This window comes from Borostomias antarcticus (assembly GCF_949987555.1).
Source record: "Borostomias antarcticus genome assembly, chromosome: 7".
NCBI lineage: Eukaryota > Metazoa > Chordata > Actinopteri > Stomiiformes > Stomiidae > Borostomias > Borostomias antarcticus.
Genome location: NC_140240.1, coordinates 24,610,064 through 24,637,193, shown reverse-complemented (window position 1 = coordinate 24,637,193; position 27,130 = coordinate 24,610,064). Strand labels below are relative to the sequence as shown.

Below are 27,130 nucleotides of genomic sequence, written 5' to 3'. Positions count from 1 at the left end.
TTCACAAGCGTCGGGTAGGTGCGACTGGACACGGATATCTAGGTTAGAAGGTCAGGGAAAGGAGGGCAACTATAAGGGAAGACTATCTTACTATGTTGCAAGTCTTGTCTAAAAAAAAAACTGTGTCAACATGAAAACAGTCCCATGCGGTTACAGAGCAAAAGGGCTGGCGGTCTGCGGGGAGGAGGAGGAGGAGAGAGCCTCCACATGGAGGACGGGGCTGAGGGAGGAGAGGAGAGCGGGGCGAGGGGGGGAGTGTGACTGGGTGTGGAGCTGTCATCCCAGGAGGGGAGCAGCTGCGGTGTCTTGATCGAGATCCAGCATACATGGCAATAAGGAGGGAGAGAGAGAGAGAGAGAGAGATTTCCACCCACCTAACTAGAAGGCACACGCATAAACAGCAGAGTCAGAGAGAGGGAGAGTCAGAGAGACATTAGCATCACAGAGGAGCACAAGGTGTCGAGAAACAGAGAGGGAGCCTAGGAAGTTTACAACATCTTTCACCAAGAAAAGTGTTACATACACAAACACGCACACTGACTCTCTCACACACATACTGTACTCTTACTCTCTCACGCACGCACATACACACACACACACACAAACACACTGTGTGTGTGACTGAGACACCCAGCCAGAGCAACAGAGACCAGGGTTACAACAGAGTGCCTTTACTGCGAGAGGGAAAATTCTCACGCAGAGACACGCGCGCACACACACACACGCACACACACTCTCAGCCACACAGACACACACACTGAAGCCTGACTGCGCTGCCTGGCGAGAGGAGCAGGGATATTCTACCCCAGCAACAAGTGCAGCATCAGAGAGGAAGTGGAGGGAGGGTGGATGGATGCCTTTTGCAGACTCAGTGGCTTGGACCCTCTGTGGGTGAGTGGACATTTGGAAAAAATGTCAAACGTTGAAGGACATTTAATGCACATATTTGATGACCTTTTGTCAATTTGATATTCTATGCTTTGTCAGAGTGGTATTGCTTGTAAATGTGTTTGTTCATTTGAGGTGGAAGAACATTTGCATGCCGTTGTATCTATTGCGATCTTCATTATTGTAGTTGATGGTAAAAGTGTAGCTTGTTCTGTTGTGTGAAACATCTGGTCTAACTGGTCTTTCTGAATTCAAATGTATATATGCGTACTGTTAATTTGCATAACCCTAATTTTAATTGGTTCACTGAACCAGACATTGGACTCTCACACGTTCGCAGATGCTGGAAATTCTGAATCTTATGGCTTAAGATAAGATAAGATGAACTTCAAATCTCCCCCTTCCCCCGGGGATTATTAAAGTTAATCTTATCTTATTGTATCATACTATGAGCTTACGTAACTAATAAGTAAGTAATACACTAGCAATGCATGCCACAATTAACACTGTATTGACGCAATGCCAGCGTAGCTTTGCACACCGAGGTTGTGTGGCAGTATTGTCTCCTTGGCTGACACCATGGCAGCGAAGGTGGCCAAAAGGGAGTTCATTGACCTCACACAGCGACCTCGAGTAAAGATCTCAGAGTGAGAAACTGCCGTCTCTGAACGGTGACGTTCAAAAGTTACCTGAGACTCCCGCACCCCCAGTGCGCTGGGCTAAAGAGGGGGGTCTGTGTCTACGTTGGCATTCTGAAATGTCACCCGTACCTATGTACATCCTGCGAGTATGCATGGACTCAGACAAAAGCTAGTGGCACATGTCTGAGTGAGGAAGCTGAGTGGGAAGTAGACCTCCACTTTGTAAGGATGAAATGCCACGTTAAAAGTAATGGAAATGCCAGAGGCTACAATGCAACATGTATCCTGTCAAGTGCACAGGTGCTGCTAATTCTGAATCTCATGGCACATGAGCTAATTTCAGTTTTTTATTACCTTAAATACAAATGTAAGGTTGGCAAGGATCCAAATAAAGCTGTTAGCCAACCAGCACCTTTCTAACTCTTTCTCTATATCCCTCACATATTCTCTACCTCTCCTTCTTACTTGTTTCCAGTTTCACAGAGAAAAGGTGAGGTTGCAGCCCTAGAACACGTGTATTAAGCCACCAGTGGTCCACATGCACTGCTGACCGAAATCTGTAAAAGATGACCTCTATCAGTTGGCGTGTCTCCAGATGTGATACAATACTGTAACTTAATAGTACAGTATAGTATAAACTATGCGCAACAAAGTTTCCAAATTGGGAAATAAAACAGATTACTTTTCCACAGGGGACTCCAGCGCTCAAAGTACATACTGTAGTAACATTGTAATTCTACAGCAGAGTAGCAAGATTCAGTGATCCAAAAAGAACTTTGCAAACTCAATGTCACCATCTCACCTTGTTGGCAATTCTCCTTAAGGTCGCACAGAAACGGACGTTTGAGATCATCTAACTTCCGTAGTTTGACGTATTTCCGATGCAAACAAGCTATGAGGGTGGGACATAATGTTTAGAGAATTTGATTGGAACATTGACAAGTGGACGGATTTTAAGAACTTTAGACAGATTCGATAGAAGGATAGTGTTGATTGACGGGTGGATGTTGTGAGATTATTGGCCTAAAATCTAAGGTACCTGTTGTCGTAATTGCATGTGACCTACCTAATTGCATGTGACCTTTCCCAGGAAATAAGAAATTATATACTTTGATATAAGATTACAACAAAAGTAGAATTTTTTAATTTTGGGGGGGATACATCGTTGAATAGGTGAACACTATAACCAATTATGTGAACCAAAATGGGACAGAATGCTTTTTTCATTTCTGTGCGACTTTAATGGAATCAGACAAAATGCTTTGAATCCCTACCAATCTATTGTTCTCATATGAGCCTTGGCTTATGCACTGTATGCTGAAAAAGGCAGCCTTGCATGCTAAAGTTATGGTTCAGAAGGTACAGTACCAAGCCTGAGGGAGGGTGACGAGCAATTATTGCTTCTAAATCAAAGTGCACTGCAAGTTGAGTGACAAGACAAGGGAAAGTAGTGGGCCAACCAAGACAGCAGGTCAACACTACTAACAACCCAATTTGATAAAGAAACTGGAATTCAGGTGAAATAGCAAAAAAAACACAACATTTATATGATTTCAAAACTCGAAAGCAGAGTTTCTTGTTCAACTACTGGAGAAAGACTCTGTGCTGCGCCGGGTTCTTCTTCTCCGTTCACATCGGTGGGTCTGGTGGGTAGGGGCGGCTGTAGCTCAGTTGGTAGAGCGGGTCGTTCAATGATCGAAGGGTCAGTGGTTCGAATCCCAGCTCCGACTGTCCACATGTCGAAGTGTCCTTGAGCAAGACAGCCTAACCCCAAACCCCAAATAGCTCCCAATGAGCAGGTTAGCGCCTTGCATGGCAGCTGCCGCCATTGGTGTGTGAATGCGTGTGTGAATGGGTGAATGAGAGGCCATTGTAAAGCGCCATTGTAAAGCGCTAAGGTGCCGCTAAGGTGGAAAAGCGCTATATAAGTGCAGTCCATTTACCATTTAAAAATAGACGGCATGCTGCCATCCAGGCCTGAGCCTCAGAGAGATTTCTGCGGCCATCTCAGCGCTGAGTCAGGTCGCCAAGAAAGAGCTTTGAGTTTGTTTGTCAAGTCACAATTCTCGAATGAAAGCTGTTAAAACGTCTGTTCACCTGCCTGCACCAGCCAGACGTTGGGAGGGTATGTGAGAAAGCCTCCCACTCACTGTCAAAGACAATCTATCATTTTAACAGTGTGGTAACTGTCTCACAGACCTGCAGTGTACAGTAATTCAGCAAACCTCCAGCATTAAGTAGGCTACAGTAGGCCCTATCTTTTTTTAATGTAGTGGCTTGTTTATTACAATGTAGTTACACAGTCATTACAGTGCAATAACACATTCATGTAGTAAGTAAGTAAGACTTATCTACAATCCCTAACCCTATTTCTCTTCAGTAAGCATTTCATTGCACATTGTACCAGTAGATATGAAAGATAAACTTGAACTTGATCCATTCTTTTATGCCTCCCGTGACACTAATAGCAATACAGTGGTCCAGTGTATACCCAATGAGCCTTAACGAGAATATTAATGTCGGTTGATAAGTTTGTTGATAGTCTGAGTGTATAGATTCTCCATAGGTCTCTGTCCAAATAAAGAGTGGCCCAAATCAACAAGCAGATAGCCTGGCGCTAGCACCAGCAGCAGCTCCGAGCCCGAACCTGTCGTGGTTCAGCGGCAGAGCTCCGGGGCGGCTGCACAGGACCAGCCAGGGGTGTTGTTGCATAATGATTCCGGCTACAGCGGCGATGATGTTGCGGTCACCCTTCCTAATCCCCAGGACGGTCGTTTAGGGAGCTGAAGCTGCCTGAGAGTCTGGCGACTGCGCGCTACGCGCGTCCGACCATAAACCACTTCCTCTAGCGACTCCGCAGGGCTGTCTGGCTCAGGCAGGCTAGACACCCAACCCCTCGTTAGGTCAGAGCCACGAGATAATAAACAAGGGAGGTGAGAAAACAACAGGGCACTTAGGGGTATATTTTAGTCTTTTATAATGGACATCTTATCTCTGCATAATGGGACAGTCGCTGATGATGTAATCTCAACATTCAGCAACATTTGGGACCTCCACACCTCTGCCGTCGTGTGTTTTTATTATTTAAAAGCTCGGACTTCACGTAATGTGTTGACTTCTTCCACCCTCGGAAGGAGCAGGGGAAAGTTTTTGAGCGCGCTGGAGTCGTGGTAAGAAAATTCCAAGACTGACTCAGCTCTTTCAAAAAAAAGAAAGAAAAAAAAGAGTAGCCTAGGCTAGAGAAGCGAAAAGCCTCCCCAAGTCCAACGCATACACGGACCTCTGTTGACTCGCTGCGGTTTCACTCTCCATTGCCTAGATACACAGAAGGCGATGTCGGCCTGAACCACGGCCCAGTCTCTCTGGCCTCAGGCCTGCTCTCATGTCTGCTGTCGACTGTGAATGATCCCTCAGTGGACGAATACTGGGAGAAGTCGCCTAAGCTGTGGCTCATCTCTCCGTTAATAAACGTTGCTTACGGAACTGCGCGGTAGCCTAGCCTAGATCATTCCCCTCAGCCACAAAGAAGCGGACCAGGGTTTTGGAAAGGAGACCATTCATATGAGCTCAATAGGCTAATGTCAAACAAGTGAATTCAAAAAGTCTCAGAGTGGTGTTAAAATCTTCATACATACGATAGGGGCAAGGGCATGCTATAAATATCAAGTCCAAATCCACACCCTTAGAGGGATTAGGGGACCCTGAGGGGGCATGTCCAAGGACATGCCCCCTCAGGAGATTTTTAGTGAATTTTAAAGGACAATGCTCGTTTTTGACAACCTGGACCTTATTTACGACATATTATAAGACGTTTGACTCACCGAGATCACTTTGGCATGTAGAAGAAATTTAAAATCCAGCACGAGTCAGTATATCCATGTAATGGCGGTGGTCGGGGCACTTAGAATGCAGTTTCTAAAAATCTATTTTCTGCCGCGAAATGGTTGTTTTCATCAATCTGTCTTTATGAATCGCTAGTTGTGCTTACATAGAGCGTAGGCCTGTGGTGGTTTTTCACATGCCTCTGTAATATGATCTTTAGAAACGTCTTTCGAAACGAAATAGCTTCCTCACTTGCTCCAGCACGCGCAATCGTTGCTCCAGCACGCTGTGCGCATGCGTGCTGGAGCAAGTGAGGAAGCTATTTCGTTTTGAAAGACGTTTCTAAAGATCATATTACAGAGGCAAGGCGCTGGATTTTAAATTTCTTCTACATGCCTCCGAACTACACCAAAGTTATCTCGGTGAGTCAAACATCTTATAATATGTCGTAAATAAGGTCCAGGTTGTCAAAAACGAGCATTGTCCTTTAAAGTCGCACTGAAACAGACGTTTGAGATCATCTAACTTCCGTAGTTTGACGTATTTCCGACGCAAACAAGCTATGAGGGTGAGACATTATGTTTAGAGGAATTTGATTGGAACATTGACAAGTGGACGGGTTTTAAGAACTTTAGACAGATTCGACAGAAGGATAGTGTTGATTGACGGGTGGATGTCGTGAGATTATTGGCCTAAAATCTAAGGTACCTGTTATCGCCATTGCACGTGACCTACCGTTTTCCAGGAAGTAAGAAATGATATACTTTGATATAAGATTACAACAAAAGTAGAATTTTGTAATTTTTTTGGCATAGATTGTTGAATAGGTGAACACTATGACCAATTATGTGAACCAAAATGGGACAGAATGCTTTTTTCATTTCAGTGCGACTTTAAGCGGGAATATTTTAAGCGGGAATTTAATACGTGAATTTTAAGCGGGAAATACATCCAGCATCCCACTACCGCTGAAAACAAAAAAGAAAACTTTTGTAGGCCTACAAGTAAAATCAGCAATTCATGCAAGTGTCAGACCTTCTTATTAAGCCACGACCCCCCAAAACTCCCAGAAAGTTATGCCCATGAATTGGTCAATTCGATCCCTACATGTAAACTGAGATGAGACTGAACCAACCTCACAACCCCGACCAAATATGAACAATATTGAATTTCACTACTCATCCACAGCCACACAAATCCTCGCTCATGTCCGATTTTTACCTTCTGCAATGTTGCTTTTCTCTTTCCCAATAAGGACTGGAACCGAACGTGGTACACGGCCAACCCAGACCTGACCCAGTGTTTCCAGAATACGGTTCTGGTGTGGGTCCCCTGCATCTACCTCTGGCTGTGCGCTCCCGTCTACAGCCTCCACCTCTACTGCCATGACCGCGGACGCATCCGCATCTCCTGCCTCTGCACCGCCAAGATGGTGAGTTAAGCCGCCATGTGCAGACGCACACGAACGCATCCGCAATGTCAAAAGACAATGGCCGCTCCCAATGTGTCAAGTCATTTTAGGATGAGAGTAGGTCTCAAACACAACGAGCACCTTCATATGCAACCCGTAGAAACCTTATAAAAGCCCAGCTGAAACTTTGGTGAACCCGTACCATGTGATATACCAATGCATGTATTGTTCAAGAAGCAAAGGCCGGCTTTTTGTATTCTTACCAGAACCAACTAGCTAGCTATATCAAACCGCAAGAACAGACCGGCCTGAAGTCATTAACTTTATACGAGGCAGAGCGAGTGCTGGAGTGCACTGACTACGGCTACGGTAGGCTACAGTATTTGCCTTGTGCGGGTGTGAAAAACCAGGCACACATGGCAGAAAGAAGGGCTAGGAGGGACGGGTACAATTTCATGCCTCGGTGTAGGCTACACGTGATAGGAAAATCACAAGGGGAAAACGTGCACTGTCAAAGTTTAGAGACGGCAATCAACAAAGCGCAGATGTGTTTATAGGAAGTGAGTCTATAGTGTAAGAGGGTTAGGTTACATTTACAGTATGTCTGATGGATTCATCCTACTTTCCAGTGTTGTGGTTACACTTCTAAAGTAATTGTGGTATAGAGCACACAAGTAGGAAGTGGTGACAAGGACTTATGCATGAGAAGATGGAGTTTGACCACGACCACAGCATTTCATAATTCCATGGGCATGACCCATAGAGTATAGGAAGTCATGAACTCAGTTGAAATCCTATACCAAGTGGCTATCCAGAGGCAAACCACAAAGGCTTTGCTATGAACGACTCGTAAATACAACGGATCGTTGTTCAAGTTCTCACAGTAACAGTTACAGTTCAATCCGATTGATCTCCAGATCCATACGCCGCTGTCTGTGTTCGCGTGCAGGTGCTGGGCTTCCTGCTGGCCTCTTTCGGCTTCGTGGAGTTCTTCTACATCCTGCTGGAGAGGAGCCAGGAGATCAACCAGCACATGGTCTTCCTGCTCAGTCCCCTGATACGCAGCCTGACCGTGGTACGCCGCTTCTCTCTCTCTCTCTCCCTCCCTCTCTCTCTCTCTCTCTCCCCCTCCCTCTCTCTCTCTCTGTCTCTCTCCCTCCCTCTCTCTCTCTCTCTCTCCCTCCTTCTCTCTCTCCCTCTCTCTCATCCTCCCTCTCTCTCCCTCTCTCTCTCTCTCTCTCCCTCCCTCTCTCTCTCTCTCTCTCTCTCTCTCTCTTCGGCCTCCACTCCGGTGGGCCCCTCTTCCCTAACCCTAACCCTCCTCTTCGGGTCCTGCTGTATACACTGTGTCTCAGACGCCTTGATGTGGTTTGTGGCCCGGGCCAACAATGATAACACGGTCTAGCCAACATTGCCTGAGACGTGCCCTCAGTGACCCAAGCACTCAAACCATTCATTCCAATAAAATAGACTTTCGGCGACGGTAAAGACGGTGGGGAGATTAGGGCGAATGGGGGAAAAGCAATGCAGTATGTGTGGTCAACTTGGAAATACTGCACTGTTTACTAAACGTGCCGTAGGAGGTGAGGTGATGTGAGATTTAGAGGCTGAGTCGGGGTGGGGGCGGATGTAGGGCAGTATGTCTCCCGGAGCGCCGATTCACAGACCAATTACCCATAACGCCTCCCCCCCCCCCACCCGGCCACAAACTCCCCTCCTTTCCCTCCGTCTGACCAGAAGTCCTGCCCCAGACCCCGCCCGCTCCCGATCAGACAGTGTAGCCCCACCTGCGGTCATCTCAGACTTCAAGTCAATAACGCCGACTGTTTGGGAGAAAAACATACTGAGATGTCTCTTGTGCCCGACGTGAATTGCGAGAGGTCGTCCATTTTGAGAACATCACTTATCGCTCCCGGGGAATGAGTAGCAATCACACCAAGTGCGTACAGTACGTACGTACACAGTAAGTAAGAACTCGCCAAAGACACCACTCTCGAAATCGAATTTCCAAGAGTGAAACGCACTAAAATATAGCGTGAACGTGCCAGTGACCACACGTGACATTTACTTGCCTACTAATCTGAGTAGAAAGGTAATAATCCTGGATAATGATAGGCATCAACCCCTCCCTCTTGGTTTCTCCTACATAAAACAACAACACAGGAACACAGTATGCCCGCTTGTTCAAAACCCACTTTGTTTTTGCTACTCGACGTATGGGGGTGGGTGGGGGATTTTCTTGCTCCAAACTCGGTCAACCCTTACACCGCGGTCGCCCGGGACCTGAGCACGCCGTTGACTGTAATCAGCGACACCGTGACGCAAAGGTCTATTTCTTCCTCCCGATGCTCCAGACTCCTCATATAATTACTGGGTAGGCATGGGGGCGGGGCTTCGTAATGGACTTAGTTCCGCCCACTGACTTCCATTCATAGAGAAGGCCACATGGCCCTGGAGAAATATGGCTAATTTGGCCCCGGAACCGTACAGAAAAGAAAAGTCATTCACCACACAACTTCACCATATGGACTTGTTTCCCATGGGTACGGTAGATCAAGTCTATAGGTTTAAAAAATATATGAATGGGGAGTGTCCTTTCAAAGGTCTTCTAGGCTCAATCTGTGCCCCGGGAAAACCGACCCATATCTGCTGGGATGTTGACGAGCCGTGAAGAGCTTATATAATCACGCGGCCGCTGGCTCACATTGGGACAGTGCTGCGGCTACGAAGGGTCATCCCAACGCTGACCGCTATGGAACCGAGGAAAAAACAAACACCTCTGTCTGAACGGATGATTGACGTCTCACTCCGCAGAAATTTCAGACACAGAATAATTATGGTTCCAACAAACACCACACACGGACAGATGTGAGAGTGTAGACAGACAGACAGACAGATAGACAGACTGATAGGCAGGCAGGCAAGCAGACAGACAGACAGGACCATATCTCATTTGTAATTTAGTAGTACTAGTAAAACCTGATTTGTACCCCAGCGGCGCAATTGATTTAGCGGAGGAGTTTATACCGGTTGGTTTTGGCTAGTGGGTATCTGACCCGAAGGCAAGATCTGAAACTGCAAGGGGTGCAAGGGGTGGGTGCTGTCAAACAGGATGGATTCTGCTTTCCTTAACAGCTGTGTGTTACACAAATCAGACAGACTTTTCTGTATAGTGCCTGCGATACCGCTGCAGACACTTGATCACCTTGGGTAATCCACGTTCTGCTTCGGATTAAGACAAGCATACCAACAGATAGGAGAAAAAAATTAAAAATGACTCGATAAAAGTTCTGTAAAACAAAGTCACCCAAGACCTGTCCCATGAGAGATATGTCCCATATACTGAATCATATCTGTTGTGAACATAAGAGTTCAACATTGTTTTCTTTTCACTGATGAAAATATAATGCAGTTAAGCGAAAGCAGTGTGTGGATAAAGGGAGGATTGTCCATGTCTTGCTTTATTGGGGAAGTCATCAGGCAAACAGCTGGAGCTGTGGGAAAGAAAATCCCAAATCTATCCTCTGTCTCCCAAAACCAACAAAAGATAAATCTATTCAGTCCAAATGTTTCTGTTTAGAATCACTTCTTAACTCTGGGGAGTGTGACAAGAGCCGCTGATACAGTGAATCCATTTAGCCTCCGAAAAGCTGTAGTCAGTTTTAAAGCAGGCGCTTGGCTGTGCTGCATTATGGTGCAACGTGACGCTGTTTTAAGACGGTGTTAACTCTTTGTTTCTCTCTCTCACTCTCACTCTATCTATCTCTCTATCTCTCCTCAGGTCCTGGCCATATGCATCATCCAGCTGGAGAGGGTGCGAGGCTGTCGTTCCTCCGTCTTCCTCTTCCTGTTCTGGCTGCTGTCCGTGCTGTGCTCCCTGGTGCCCCTCAGGGCCAAGATCCAGCTGGCTATGGAGGAGGTACTGTTCACCAGCACAGACATCATATGTTTCCCTTTATCTACACAGAGTCACATTGAGACCTAAAAATAACTTGTTCACGTGGGACCTGCAAACATATATGATATATAAATACATAATATATCCAATAGATTCCGAACCGAATCAAATATAATACAATGCAAACCAATAGGCAGGGCTTGACATTAAGGTCAATTTGACACTGGCCATTTGACTCTGGGCGAGACATGATGTGGCCTTCCAGTTGCAATTCTCTAAACATCCAGGGTGAGTGCACTTGCATTCCATGGCCAACACATTTTCAGTTTTCATCGGTTGTCAGGTTAGGTGTAATATTTGGCCAATTTATATTTTAATTTAATGTTAAATATTTAAACAACATATTTGACCCAGGGCTACGTTGAAACATGACGTGGCCTTTCCAAGGCCATGGTAACAGTGGCAGAATGTTAAAGGCGAAATGATGCGGTGAATTATGAATATAGAATAATACTAATGTCTTCCCCTGGGTGATTCAACATAATGTAGACTCCATTAGACTACATTATGTTGAATCGCCCAGAGGAAGACATCAGGGCGTCCTTGAATGTTAAGTAAAGCTACTTACCTTTTATGGCAACAACAGCATGCGAAGGACATGCAGAACAGTTTGAGAAAGCACTGGCGTAGCGGACCACTTGATATTATTATATTATATGACATGCAGTGGTCTTTCAAAGGGGCCAGCACGCAGGTTCCGATAAGATACAGACTAGTATATGATGTGCAGTATAAAAGCATTAGATGCCATACTGTAACTTTTGCCGTCACAAGATTGGAATATTAAGAGTTTCATAGACAAACCTTTTATGATGCGTCACATAACTGTACAACAAATGCTTGGCATGCATAGAATGCATGCATTCAGACTGCGGTGTTTGCTTGATTTGGCACCCAGACACCCCACAGAGTCAGAGCTGTCTGAGTGGTTGGTCTGCCGTAGTCTAGACTCCATACTCAGATGTTATGTCTTGGGAGCATGTTTTTTTATACGTTTTTTTTTTTTTTTACACATCCACAAACTTAACCGAGGTAGCCTTTAGTCAACCATCCCTGAGCGGTTGATCACCATTTCTGGTCTGCTGCTTCCTCCCCCAAGTCTCTGTGTGTGTGTGTGTGTGTGTGTGTGTGTGTACGTTAACTTTCCCTCGCTCTCCTTCAGACACTGCAATCATTGTCGTATTGGGCGGCGCATCTATAAAAACCCCCACCGCCACGGGCCCATCGAATTTGCATTTCTAAAAACGCACGCAAACAAACAAACAAACACGCACATTCAAACGTGTGTTTCCTCGTCTCCAGTGTGACATTAAGACATCGCAGAGTGGTGGGTAATGACAGCCCTGGGATAAAGGATGGTGAGACATGGCAGCCCAGGGTCAAACCCAAGGCACGTCAGCACCCTGGTTATGAGTGCTGGTAAACACAGTGACTGAGGTACGTGCGCATCTCCCCCCCCCCCCCCCCCCCCCCGCAGTCAACACAGAACCGACCGGGCGCCTAGAAAGATAGGGAATTGTTTTGCTGGTGCAGAGCAATGAGCAACCCCATAACAGAGGGCCAAGCACCTGAAAATAGATCAATTTCAAAGCATTCAATCATTATTTTTGAGGAAGGGGGGCAAGGATAGAGGGTTAGATACAGTACTGCAAATCAAGTCTCAATCTGAGATGTTTTGGTGACACAAAAAAAACAAACAGCAAGCAGCCAGTAGATAAATAAGAGACGCTCTCTACACCTTTAAAAGGTTAAAAAAAACTTTCAAGTTCACAGGGTTTATGTTTGCAGATCCCTCAGCGAGCCAAGCTTGACCTACATCCACCACCCACTCCTGGCCCACCATCTTGACCCTGTATTTGCTGTGCGGCCGGATCCTGCTTCCCCCTCCATATCTTCACATTGGGCACCACATCACTCAGGAATAACTTTACTGTTTACCATGGCACTTGCCTTCATACATACCTCTGCTGCGCTGCACACAAAGACAACTGGTAAACACTGCTGCTCGCCAAAGAGGCTGCTGGCCATAGGCCCCTGTATTTCAAGAAAAACACACACACACCATATGTTGTTGTCGAGTAGTAAATATCTCCATTTTGGTCCCCTCCCTCTGTCGAAAAAAGAGGTTGCCTGCTGGTTCTCAACCGCAATCTTTCTGCGTCTCTATTTACAGATATGGGCCTTCCGTAGCGTGACTGCATTTTTTTTTATTTTTTTTTTACTATCGCTTCATTTATATAATGTAAACCATTAAAGGCCTTGGGTTTTGGGTCAACGATTCAAAATAATCTTTATTGTGTCTGGGTCCCCGGCTTATAACCATATCCTGTTCTATATAATGTGCCTTATGTGCACGGATCGGAAACTTTAAATTGTTATCGGGGACTGAAGCTCAAACGTTATGAGACGCAAACGCAAACCCACACTGACAACAATTGACATTGTTCCTGCGCCACTTGAAGTAAAGCAATTCATTACAGGCAATGTTTACAGGGCCAAACAAAGACCCACTTTGATCTTAAATTGAAACTTTTTTTTCTCTGCAACAATGTTGTTTTTCTCTGGTGCCAGTTGGGCTCTAATCTCCTATATCTTGAAACATAAGATTGACCTTTGAATGAGTACATGCCAACTTCATATTAAGGGGATAGTAGTAATAGTAGTAGTACTGTTGTTGTTGTTGGTAGTTGTTGTTGTTGTTGTAGTAGTAGTAGTAGTAGTAGTAGTAGTACAGTAGTATTAGTATTAGTATTAGTAGTAGAACTTGATTAATCCCCCGAGGGGAAATTGTGCAAATAATGACATTATAATGAGTACTGATATGCTTATCCTGTCTTATTGAGTGTTTTTCTGTTTCACAGGGCATCTCTAGTGACATGGTGCGCTACCTGGCCTTCTTCTCATACATCGCCCTACAGCTGGCCCAGCTCTTCCTGTGCTGTTTCTCTGACCAACCGCCTGAGGGAAAAACAGTTCTGGAAAAGGTACAGTGCAGTCAACTCTGACCGCTTCCGTCAACAAGGTACAAATTGCAGTAAACTCCGACCGCTTCCGTCAGAAAGTGCAGAAAGTGCACTCCCTCCAAAACACTGGGGTATGGAGAAAGGTCCGGAAAGCCATCTTGTGGTTTTCAACATTTGTCGTCAACATACTCTCTCCACTTCTTTCGGAGGAAGCTGAGTGATTCACTTCCTCCCTCCGCCCACTCTCACTTAGGCCCCACTCTCTCTGGTTTCCAAGGAAAGTGTGAATGAATGAATGTGTCTGTCCGTCTGTCCTGACTGTCCCTTCCAGCCGCCCAACCCACACCTTAGCTGGATAACATCACCCGTGCTCCGCCCTGACCGCACGCCTGCCACGCCCACGTAGTTCTTCGTGCAGTATCAGATTCCGCCCGCTTTCTCACGCTCCAGACCAAACGCAAGTTGACATCATCGTCACAAAATCGTTTGCCCAACCGGAATAAAAAAGCCAAGAGACCTTGATATGATGTGACAAAATGACAAACCAGCTCTAATCATGTGATGCGGTTACACACACAGACGCACACACGGTACTAAAGCTAAGGCTTAGTTGGCCTTTGTGACATAATATATATTTTCCTGGATGAAAGCAAGAACACAAACCCAGGGGAAAAGCCCCCGACATCTGCCCAGCGGTGGTGGTGGTGGTGAGGGCGAGAGGCTGTAAGCCGCAGCCTGGTGGTATGTGACACACCCTAGGGCCCCTCCTTGGCACACCCTCCTCCCAGCATCCTGGTCAGACTTACTCACTCACTCACCATCACAGAGAGGGAGGGAGGGATGGAGAAAGAGAGAGCTCCGGTGAGGGGGGGCGTGGGGATAGGGAGCGCCACAGTGACGACACGTTTCCACCTACAGCGTGGCCCTCCTCCTCCTCCTCCTCCCGCTAAACCCTGCTGACGCTCCCCTCTCAGACCCCGCAGCCTCCACAGTGTTGACATCCTCCCCACAAAGGACCTCCTCACCGTGTCCCGCTATTTAAACTCATTAGCATCCAGTAAACAGACTGCTCCAAGTGCGCCATTCAATCATTAAAGGCCTCTCTAGGGAGCCCTGTTTTTCCCTCATCCTGTGTCCATTGAGAGATTTATTCGGTGGTGAAACTCGACAGCGATCCGACATCTGGCTTTTTTTAATCTGTTTCAGAACCCGTGTCCGGAAAAGGATGCGTCCTTCCTGTCAAAGATCCTCTTCTGGTGGTTTACCGGGTAAGACGGCTCTGTGGAACCTGCAATTATACAAAGCTGAATCACCAGGCCTTGTTTATCTGTGTGTGTGTGTGAGTGAGTGTGTGTGTAAAAGGGCATATTTCGCAATCCTCCCCCAGGCTCGTCGTGAAGGGCTATCGCACCCCTCTGGAGGCAGAGGACCTGTGGACTTTGAGAGAGGATGACACGTCCGACAAAATCATCTCAGACCTGGAAGAAGAATGGACGACGGAGTGCGCCAAGCTTCAACAGTGAGAAACACTTACTTTGCTGTATAATAGCTAACTGTTGCCTTAACTGTCACCCTGGCTCACCGAACCACATGGAGCAAACCCATTTTATGGCACTGCGGTCAACCTTTGGCTGACCGTCTGTCCAGATTAAAGCCCCTTGAGGTGCTTGCGTCAGTTCAATCATGGTCATCAAAACTCTGGCCGTCTCATCACTGCTCTGGGTGAAAATAGGTCAAAAGAAGTCCCTTGAGGATATGAAGTACCATAATGTGGAGACTACAGCCTTGTTTTTTCCTACACTCGTTAAGGCAGTCGCCCTTTGAAGATCTCGTCGTTAAGTCCCACAAACCTTGGCTTTAAGTGCTCCTCCAATCCACGTATTAGCGGTTAATGCTTTGCGCGGCATCTGGCGTGCATCAACAGACATGTTAACAACAACGATGCCTCGTCTTTTATGTTCTTTCGTTCTCTTCCCTTTTGTCTGTTTCGCATTCAAGAGACGAGGGAGACAGCTGGGCACCGTGTCGGGTCCACCGCTGACGCAGATGTCCTCATGTCTGTTCTGTTGTTGTCCCCCCCCCCCCCCCGTCTCTTATCCCGCGCAGGCAGGAGAAGGCCTTGGCGTCAGGCGCGGCGCTGGGCACCAGGCTGCCTGACCAGGCCCAGCTCCTCAGGAAGCTGCAGAAGGAGCAGAGCTCCGGCTTCTGTCTGCTGAGAACGCTGGCCCGCAACTTCGGACCCTACTTCCTGACGGGGACGCTGTGCATCATGGTCCACGACGCCTTCATGTTCGCCATCCCTCAGGTGCTCAGGTAAGAGCCTGCGCGTTTTTTCCCCGCAGAACTTGCACCCGGGAGCGCAGTTCTTAGTTGTCCATCATGGGCCTTGCAAGTCAGACATCGGCCACACATTCTCGGTGACCCTGACATCTATACAAAAACAAAATTTCCACCCCCCAAACACCCCTTCTTATGTCTTTTCTCGACGACCATAACACCGGCATCCATGCAAAAACAGAACACGGCAAGCCAAACTAGTCCAAGGCTGACCCTGCCGCCCCAGTGCCAGCGAAGTCAGACAGGAATCTTGTTGTTGTTGCAGAGCTCGGAGCTCAGTGGAAGTGTTAATTACGGTCACGGCCTGTGCGAGCGAGCGTAGGAGAAGGCGGGGGGGGGAGGGGGGTAACCGCAGCTCTCTGCCCCAGCATGGAGGGGAGCCGTACGGCTCCGGGCCTGCAGGGAGGGAGGAACGAGGCTCTAAACGGCAGAAATGCTCGAGGTCACGCTGGCAGACCACAATAAGAGAGCCGCCGGCCAAGTGTGAGGGCGGCGCGGCCGCGAGAGCGCCGCCGTTGCGCAACCGGAGCGGCCTCGCGCGGACCGGCGGCGGGTCTGTGGCGTCGGTAACGCTCAAGGACATTTCGCTACGGTAGCGTTGGTGAAGGTTTACGCCGCGAGGCGGGCCTCGGAAACCTGACGGCGGCGAGGGTCTGCTGGCGCAGTGTGACATTGTTGACAAACAGAGAAGGATAACCCGTTAATGCTCAAGACTCAGCAGAGCTTTGTCTTAAGGGATGCGTTGCACAGTGAATATGTTTTAGTAGATAAATTAGACAATTCATGTACTAGAAGGTTTGACCCTATCTTCCACTTCACCCAGTCAAAACATTCTCTTCCTCAGTTTGCTACTGGGCTTCATGAAGGATGAAGACGCCCCCTTGTGGAAGGGCTACTTGTACGCTACCCTCATGTTCCTGCTGTCCTGTCTCCAGTCCCTATTCAACCACCAGTACATGTACACCTGCTTCACAGTGGGCATGAGGGTGAAGACAGCTGTGATGGGGCTTGTCTACAGGAAGGTGGGCTACTGTTTTCTTAATGACTTTGTGATTGTTGCAGAATTTTCAGATTGTCTGACAAAGAAAAGTGCTTTATAAATAAAACAAATGATTATGATTATGATCATGATTATTATGCAATGATCTGGTCTAGCCAGTAGGCAGTGGGCAGCAGGAAACATACAGTAAATATGGACTCAAATGGAAATTGTTAATGTTAGTCTTTCCATTCCCTCTGGACGGTATGATTATTAGTCCTGTCACAGTCTGTGTCATTTGGAAGCGGTTGTGAATGTGGAGAATCCGCTGGTCTAGAATGACGGGTTTCTAGCGAAGAAGAATGGCCTTGGATGGGGCAAATGACCATAATCAGATATAAAATAGTTTATACCGACCCTTTAAGTTCTGTCTCTCTCTCTCTCTCTCTCTCTCTCTCTCTCTCTCTCTCTCTCTCTTCGCTCCAGTCTCTGGTCATCAGCAGTGCAGCCAGAAGGACCTGTACAGTGGGGGAGATAGTGAACCTGGTGTCGGCGGACACTCAGAAGCTCATGGACTTTGTGGTGTACTTCAACGCAGTGTGGCTGGCCCCCATAGAGATAGCCCTGTGTCTCTTCTTCCTCTGGCAGGTACGTGGGACTTTAACTTTTACCGCAGTCATTCGATTCGATTTCATTCAGTTGAATTCCTGAAATAAACCATCAATATAATTCCCTCAATCTTACTGTGCAAATTATTTCATTTTCCTCTTTTAGCACCTTGGTCCCTCTGCCCTGGCGGGCATCGCCACTGTTATTCTCATCTTCCCCCTGAACGGATTCATCGCCAAGAAAAGGAGCAAACTGCAGGTACCGTTGGGGTCATAATGAGATTCTGATGCACTCTGACCCCAGTGGCAGAAATTTGGCATGGCGTCTGGACGTGTTATAGGTCAGGGATTCCACAGCTGGTTTAGATAGTGCAGAGGGCGTAGTGAGTTGGCGCATTGGGCTGGATGTCTGCTCCCTTCTCCTTTTGATGTCTCAACAATGTGAAGTTAGTTTATGAAAAAAAAAAAGCCAGAAAAATCAGGGGTTGTAAAAGCTATATTTTTATTTCTGTTTTGGAAAAACAAGAGACGCTCAATTCAATTCAAATTTATTTATTCAATTCAAATTTTATTTATATAGCACATTTAAAAACGACTGCGGTCGAGCCACAGTGCTCGACATAATGCCAATTTAATTGAACTTACAGTCAAGAGTGTGCTGACCACTTTCCTGGCCGCTTTGCTGTTTTCTAGTTGTAAAACTGCTTGTGTTAAGAGTCGTGACCAATACTGTTACATTTTAATTGTCATTTTTTTAAGTACTTGTTTTGCATGTAGCGCTCAATGTTAGCTGTAACTTGCCAATTATCAACAAATCCATGTCTACAGATGTTCCTCTGCGGTTTCCTCCCACAAGTTTTTCTCGCTCTCTGAGGCTCCATTATTGTCACGAGTCACTATTACTGAAATCACTGGAAATATTGCTGATTGTGCCTTAAACGTCGATTGATTGACTGGTCCCCAGGAGGTCCAGATGAAGTTCACAGATGGTCGGATCAAGCTGATGAACGAGATCTTGAACGGGATCAAGATCCTCAAGTTCTACGCCTGGGAGAAGGCCTTCCTGGAGCAGGTGCTGGGCTACAGGGAGAAGGAGCTCAAGGCCCTGAAGAAGTCCCAGATTCTCTACTCCATCTCCATCGCCTCCTTCAACTCTTCCTCTTTCCTGGTATGTACTGTATGCTGGACGTAACAACAACAAAAAAATGTTCACACCACGGTGCCAAAACCAAGCAGAGTCAATCTGAGTTGAACTCTTCCAATAGTTGATGGACCAGTGCTGAATTGTTCTGGATCACCGTAGAACAGTTGGTTTCTGAAAAACATACAGTATTATGGTTGGTGGTGGCGGCAATCTCTACCCCTTTCAGATGATCTGAATTATGCGTTACCATCCTGTCCTCCCTCAGATCGCCTTCTCCATGTTTGGGGTGTACGTGATGAGCGATGCGAGGAACGTCCTGGATGCCCAGAAGGTCTTCGTCTCCATGGCGCTGATCAACATCCTGAAGACCCCTCTGAGCCAGCTGCCGTTCGCCATGAGCACCACCATGCAGGTGAGATAAACAGCCCCGCCGACCTAATTGCATCGGCAGGCGCCTGCGGTTCTCTCTTACCAAAGAGCACGGATCAAGTTCTATAATATTTAGCTTGGAGCGTTCTGCCTTCCATTGCAAGGCTGTGTGGTGAAGAGAAACTCCAGGGCCATGCCATCCCATGATGAATAATCACTCTCTTTCTCTCTGCGTTCCAGGCACTTGTTTCCCTGAAGCGTCTTGGAAAGTATCTATGTTCGGAGGAGCTGAAAATAGACAACGTGTCCAAGGTTCCTTTGAGCTCTGGTAAGATTGTCAACAGTGGCGTTCTCCCCAATACACACACACACAAACATGCAAAATGCAACATTTTCTCTCACACGAGTCTCCTTCCCACACACGCTAAAACCATAAACTGTCACTCACGACTGATAAAAATTGTTGGAGATATGCTGTTTACCCCATTGCATGGTAAACACGGTCACTTCCTGGAAGCGAAGTTGACTGGTAGACAAAATTATAGGATGTACCCAAACCATCCAGTGGTCAAATGTAAATGACTCAAAGCCAGACGTATGTTTCAGCAGGCATACAATATACTTTTATTCCGTCTGTTATCTGTCAACGCTTCCTCAGCTCCGGAAAGCACAACACTGTAATTCGGAGGATTGAACTAATTAAATATCTTGTAATTATGTTCAGTCTGCAATTTGCCATGTAGTAACTTGAAGGGTTTATTTTCATAGTCGGGTTGAGGCACGAGTGCTTCGACTATTATCGAAGCACTGCTATTATGTAGGGTCTATACAGACAGGAAACTCTGCAGACTTTTCTGACATCCATTTCTTTCCTTATCTTCCCTTTCTTCTCCTCCTCAGACGGAGACGGTGTGGTGATAGACAACGGGACTTTCAGTTGGTCCAGAGAAGGTCTCCCATGTCTCAAAAGGTAAAAATGCAGTATTCCAAATTCTTCCCCTCAAGGCATTTTGGAATTTCAATAGATCCTGTAAATTACAGCGCTCTGCTCTTTTCGTCGACAGAATCAACGTGCACGTGCCACGCGGGTCTCTCGTGGCGGTCGTGGGGAACGTGGGTAGCGGGAAGTCCTCCCTGTTGTCCGCTATGCTTGGAGAGACAGAGAAGAGGAACGGCAGTGTCTCGGTCAAGGTACGGTACAAAACTCCTCTCAAGACGACGCGTGCCTTTTTTATGGTCTCTCCCTGAACATGTTTTCCCTGAGGAATAGAATAGTCTGGCTATCTGATAAGATCGACAAAAAAAGTTTTGGGGTTGTTGTAACCATTGCTGATATCTTTTGTTTTAATGTTTGTCATCCAAAGGGCTCTGTGGCCTATGTCCCCCAGCAGGCCTGGATCCAGAACGCCACCGTCCAGGACAACGTGATGTTTGGTCGTGAGAAACAGAAGGCCTGGTACCAGCGCGTGTTGGAGGCCTGCGCCCTGCTCCCAGACCTGGAGATCCTACCTGCCGGAGACGACACAGAGATCGGGGAGAAGGTGTGGTTTCTCCGCTGTGCTGCAGAAAACAAAATGGCTTCCTGAACGTCTTGTTTTGAACGCCTGAGGACAAATGCACAAATGTTCTAATTCTTTTCCCGCGGGTGTTCCTTCCTTGAAGGGTCTGAACCTCTCGGGGGGGCAGAAGCAGAGGGTGAGCCTGGCGAGGGCCGTCTACAGAAAGGCAGACGTCTACCTGCTGGACGATCCCCTGTCCGCCGTAGACGCACACGTGGGTCAGCACATCTTCGACAAAGTCATCGGACCAAAGGGAGTGCTCAGAGACAAGGTAACGACATACCACCACGAAGTGTACAACAACAATCATGTTTGTTTATTCAAAGCCTAGACATAACAACCCTTTGTTGTTACTTGCTTTGAGAAGCACCATTGGGCTGGTTCTTTATAGTCTCTCCATTTTGTGTCAATTTAGCCGATCTTGATCCTCCATTTTGTTGATTCTTTATGGTTTTCCCCCGCAGACTCGCGTCCTGGTCACCCACGGGACCAGCTTCCTGCCACAGGCCAACCTCATCCTGGTACTGGTGGACGGAGAGATCACGGAGAGCGGCTCCTACCAGGAGCTGCTGGGCCGCCATGGGGCCTTCGCCGACTTCATTCACACCTTCGCCAACACGGACCGCAAAGAGAGCGCCATCCAGAGAGGAGGTATGTAGGACCGCTGTAGTCACTATCACGCCATGGGTTCTCAACAGAGGGAATAATCTTCTCACTACATATGCTAATTATGCATCTGTGACGATGCAGGTTCCAGGAAGTCTACTGCTCGGCTCAGTGTGACGGACTTCATGCCGTTCTCCAGAGACCTTTCCCAAGAGCAGCTCATTCAGTAAGTTAGCTGAGACGGAGGTTTTCCTAACAATGTGACCTGTCCAGGAAAAGCAACCATGGCCACGGTTATGGTCTCAAGATCCTACAGGTCATAGTGACCCTTGACCCCCTGTCGTTAGGTCATCCAGGGGTGACACCAACAGCACCAGCCTCCAGGGTATGGAGCCCATGTCTGAGGCTGACCAGGAGCAGGTTCCAGAGGACTTGGGGAAGCTGACTCAGGTGGACAAGGCCTATACTGGACGGGTTAGTCAAAAAACGATTGATTAATGAAAGCCATTTTTAACAAAACGTTCTCTTCTCTTCTTCATCGACCATGTAATGTCAATGACAATGTAGATATAAACAGCCAGGGCGTTGACACACACACACGTTTCTTCTTCTCTCTACCCCAGGTGCGTCTGGAGATGTACATGGAGTACTTCAAGACCATCGGCCTGGCCTTCATCCTCCCCGTCGTCTTCCTCTACGCCTTCCAGCAGGGCGCCTCGGTGGCGTACAACTACTGGCTCAGCGTCTGGGCCGACGAACCCATCGTCAACGGCACCCAGATCAACACCGACATGAGGCTGGCCGTCTACGGGGCTCTGGGATTCGCACAAGGTGAGTTGGCGTAAAGGGGGGAAAAAAACATTTAAGCTCCAATCAGTTGTTTTATTTTACCAATAGATTCCGCTAGATGGCAGTAAAAGAGACTTGTTTACAAACGAAAGGCTAAAACGAATGGCCAGGGGCCTCATTTATCATTGTGGATACCCCCTTTTTCATTTACACCTGATTTTTGTACTTGTTTTTCTCCGCAAATGATGTGATGTATCAGGCCAAAACTCGATGGGAAATATTGTGAGATATATACCCAATATTTCCCATCGTGTTTTGGCATGATACATCACATTTTTTGCGGAGAAAAGCAAGTACAAAAATCTGGTATAAATGAATAAGGGTGTATCCACAATGATAAATGAGGCCCCAGAGCCATATAAGGCACTGGGGCAGAGCAAAGGTACGGGATGGCTATTTAGAACACAGGCAGAAATCCTGGAATAACAACAGACGTGGTGACCAGTAGGGATGAGTCCTTGAAGTAGGACGCGATTAGGGCGCTATGGCTCAGTGAAACAATCTGATATCAGGTGGTTTTAATTAGTTTTGACAATGTGAATAAAATCAGTGATTGCAGCTTTAGGAGAAAAAAATGCTCCATTTGACATATCAATTGAAAGTGGTGGTACACATAATAACTGAACAATGACACAAACAGCTTGGAAATGTAATTATTCTAAGTCATAAATGGCAGATCAACATCTTGTTTTTGTAATTTCTAGGCATTGCGATTTTCGGCACCACGGTGGCCATATCGGTGGGCTGCATCATCGCCTCACGCCACCTCCACATGGACCTGCTCAGCAACGTGCTCCACTCGCCCATGTCCTTCTTCGAGTGCACGCCTAGCGGCAACCTCCTCAACCGCTTCGCCAAGGAGATCGACGCCATCGACTGCATGATCCCCGACGGGCTGAAGATGATGCTCGGCTACGTTTTCAAGCTGATGGAGGTCTGCATCATCGTGCTGCTGGCCACGCCGATCGCCGCCGTGGTCATTCTGCCTCTCGCCCTGCTCTACGCCTTCGTCCAGGTAGGCGCCAACCCCCGCTGTTCATTAGGTCAGTGAGCATAACATACCTAAAGGTGATGGCTGTGTTCCCAGCACCAGCATGGCGTGTAGAAAATGAAAGCCTTCAGACTCTAAATCCAACCGTGCTGATCCAGTCATTGGTTTGTGAATGCTAGGCCTTCCCTTATGAAACCAAAATATATTGCGATTGGTAAATATAATGTAATATATCAAATAATACATTTCCATATATAGGAAACTAGTGGTTATACTTTCCAATATACTTCAATAGATGAAAAGCAGCAATTCTGTATGTATTATTCAATATATTATGTTTGTATCATATATTATTCAGTATATTTCCTCCATATATTTTACATAGGCAACTATAATATATTGACAGTCAATATACAGGGGAATATATTTTCTTTGCATAAGGGTTGGGAAGCACCTCCCCTAGTATCCTCTCCTCGTTTCAGTTCATTCATTGCGTTCTGCTGTTTTCTCGCCGGGCCACAGAGTTTCTACGTGGCCACGTCCTGCCAGCTGCGGCGGCTGGAGTCGGTGAGCCGCTCGCCCATCTACACCCACTTCAACGAGACGGTGCAGGGCGCCAGCGTCATCCGGGCCTTCGACGAGCAGTCCCGCTTCGTCCTGCAGGCCAACAAGAGGGTCGACTTCAACCAGAAGTCCTACTTCCCCCGCTTCGTGGCGACCAGGTGAGAGTCGGACCGCGCGCGCGCGTTTCGGAGCGTCTGTTTCGGTTGGATATCTTCTATCTTAGATATAGATCTTCTATCTAAACGTATGGCGTTTGACGGCGCGAAACGTCACAGACCCGGATAGCCGTTGGTCTGGAAATTATATCAAGCTTCTGTGACACATAGTGCTAACGTTGTGATTGAGTTATTCTCTCATTTGTGCTGAGGCCCCAGTGATTCAAAATGTCTGCAAACTTAATAAGATGTTATCCAATCTCATGTTTGCAGGTGGCTGGCAGTGAATCTGGAGTTTGTGGGTAACGGTGTGGTTTTGGCTGCAGCCATCCTCTCTGTTATGGGGAAAAAGACTCTGAGCCCTGGCATAGTTGGCTTGGCGGTGTCACACTCCCTCCAGGTGAGATATCTAGCAAACACACCCACACACACCCACATGCACACACACACATACGCACACGTACACAAACACTACATACTTATCCAGAATGGTCATTTTGATATGACCCCTTAAGGCAATTTCTTTTCTCAGAACATCGGCACTTTGCGGTATGCCTCTCTGAAATGAAAGTCAGAGATGTTTATGCAATGCCCCGACCACGCGTTGCTACAGGCGAGAGTATGTTTATTTTAATTTGACCCTTGTCGTCTTTCGCAGGTGACTGGGATTCTGAGCTGGATCGTGCGTGCGTGGACGGATGTGGAGAACAACATTGTGGCAGTGGAGAGAGTGAAGGAGTACTCTGACACCATTAAAGAGGTGAGCGTTTCACTGGTTTAGCCCATAGTTTAAAGAGATATTTCACTCAGAACAGTGACTGTAGAACATCAATATCTGTAGGCTATATAACGTAAAGGCCGCAAAATAATTTTGAATCTCAAGGGCACATGCAGTATAAGACTACTTTATAATATAACATGACCATGCCTCACCCATTACTTTATATAACATGTCTTTACAGTACCTCGTCCATTACTTTATATAACATGTCCTTACCTCACCCATTACTTTATATAACATGTCCTTACCTCACCCATTACTTTATATAACATGTCCTTACCTCACCCATTACTTTATATAACATGTCCTTACCTCACCCTGTGTTCCTCCAGGCTGCTTGGACTGTGGAGGACAGCTCCCTGCCCCTGGCCTGGCCTCAGACAGGAACCATCGAGTTCCACGAGTACGGGCTGCAGTACCGCAAGGGCCTGGACTGGGCCCTGAGGGGCATCACCCTGCGCATCAAGGAGAGGGAGAAGGTCAGCGTCCTACCTTTGACTGTAAACGTGTCAACATTAGGAGCAGGAGTCCTGCAAATGCCCCTTTTTTGGTACCTAGTTGTTGGCTCATGTTTTATACGGCGGGGGGGAAAGAACAGAGACTAATTTGTTTGTTTCGGTTGTCAGGTTGGCATCGTGGGAAGGACAGGAGCAGGGAAGTCCTCACTGGCCCTGGGTATCTTCCGGATCCTGGAGGCAGCCAAGGGAGAGATCTACATCGACGGCGTCAACATCGCAGAGATCGGACTGCACGACCTGAGGTCCCGCATCACTATCATCCCCCAGGTAATATGCGGTCAAATGAACACGTTGGGCCTGATATTTGGCAACACTGAATTACTGTATATATTGTTTGTAAGTAGGTCTCAGTATGTTCTTCCCTGTCTAAATAAAGGCTTATATCTATATATAGCTGGTGTGTAGTTAAATAAATGCAGTGTGTAAATATATTTTGACAGGAATGAAAGTACAATAAGTTCCAATATGAATCGGTCATGTGACGTGATGACTGACCGTGTCCTTTCCTCCGCCAGGATCCCGTGTTGTTCTCTGGCTCCCTCAGAATGAACCTTGACCCCTTCGACGCCTACACCGACGAGGAGGTGTGGAGCGCTCTGGAGCTCGCTCACCTCAAGAACTTTGTGAGCAGCCTGCCCGACAGACTCAACCACGAGTGCTCCGAAGGAGGAGAGAACCTCAGGTAAAAACAATCATTGACGCATGCGGCCAACCTCCAAATACAGTTCTATTCGTCCTCAACACAATTCTGCGCTCTGGTCAAAGGCATGGAGAGCAGGGCGGACGTTTTGTCTTTTTAAACACGTGCTCCAATCGTCTTGTCCCACGTAGCCTGGGTCAGCGCCAGCTCGTCTGCCTGGCCCGCGCCCTCCTGAGGAAGACCAAGATCCTGGTTCTGGACGAGGCCACAGCCGCCGTGGACCTGGAGACCGACACCTTGATCCAGTCCACCATCCGCAGCCAGTTCGAGGACTGCACTGTGCTCACCATCGCCCACCGCCTCAACACCATCATGGACTACACCAGGTAACTAACTTAGAATGAGATGCTTACTTTTATCAGGTACTCTTATTGATACGGTATAAGCCCCTTTCTCAATATTTTATGTTAATCACAGCATCTCAATGTCAGAGACAAGTATTGGCCGGGTTTCCCGAACGAGTTAAGAAGCACTTAACTCCAAAGTACTTCTTAACTCCCAACTTTGCATGGGAGTTAAGAGGTACTTTAGAGTTAAGTGCTTCTTAATGCGTTCGGGAAACCCGGTCATTGTAAATACAGAGTAGTCTTCATGTAAGGATGATAGATCAATATACTGTATATTATGATCTACTTAATATTTGAGCCCTGTTCTTCTCACTTCCGTCCACAGAGTGATAGTAATGGATAAGGGTCACATCTCAGAGATGGACTCCCCGGCCAACCTCATCGCTCAGAGAGGGCAGTTCTACCGGATGTGCAGGGAGGCTGGACTGGTCTAGGCTCCCCAGGAACCCAAGCAAGGAGCTCTCACTGTCTGGGGTAGACTCCAAAACTGACCCCGGCCCGACCTCCATCGTTTCCAGTGTGTAGATTTGGCCATTTAGTGCTCCCAGCAAGGCAGCTCAGACTCTTACCTAAGGGCATTGGTTTTCGGAAAGACGACCGGGAAGTGAAACTGACGATGTCATCGCCTCACCGACTCTCATCCAGGTGCTCCTTCCAGTAAGGGAAAGAGGACGTCATGCCTGGTCAAAACCCAAGTGCTCATACAGTATTGGGCACAAAATGGGTTGACGTGGTTTCGAAAGGGCTTATCAAAGTGACCCAAGCTGTAAGTAATTTTACAAGAATGGACCGTGGAGTTGTGTCTTCGAGTAGGTACTGAGAAAGAAAGAAAGAAAGAAAGAAAGAAAGAAAGGACTTTCATTTCTATAGCTCTGCTATATTTTATGAAGCGTTTTTTTATGAAGAACACGGTACAGTACATTTTGTTGATATTAAATCC

At 47.2% G+C, this 27,130-nt stretch overlaps 1 protein-coding gene across 1 annotated transcript; it reads left to right on the top strand.

Moving 5' to 3' along the window:
* Positions 1-849: 849 nt before the first annotated feature.
* abcc6a (ATP-binding cassette, sub-family C (CFTR/MRP), member 6a) lies at positions 850-26,624 on the top strand (the record flags this gene model as incomplete). The annotated part of the gene is made up of 31 exons (XM_084441489.1): positions 850-891; positions 6,607-6,783; positions 7,712-7,837; positions 10,544-10,681; positions 13,582-13,704; positions 14,890-14,951; positions 15,071-15,202; positions 15,790-15,996; positions 16,865-17,042; positions 17,486-17,647; positions 17,774-17,866; positions 18,572-18,775; positions 19,017-19,163; positions 19,361-19,448; positions 20,021-20,090; positions 20,185-20,311; positions 20,485-20,661; positions 20,783-20,950; positions 21,144-21,330; positions 21,430-21,511; positions 21,642-21,759; positions 21,909-22,116; positions 22,839-23,149; positions 23,648-23,847; positions 24,118-24,244; positions 24,503-24,604; positions 24,958-25,104; positions 25,252-25,410; positions 25,659-25,825; positions 25,975-26,169; positions 26,516-26,624. The coding sequence occupies 31 exons, from the start codon at positions 850-852 to the stop codon at positions 26,622-26,624; spliced, it is 4,533 nt and encodes a 1,510-aa protein (XP_084297615.1).
* Between the last annotated feature and the right edge of the window lie 506 nt (positions 26,625-27,130).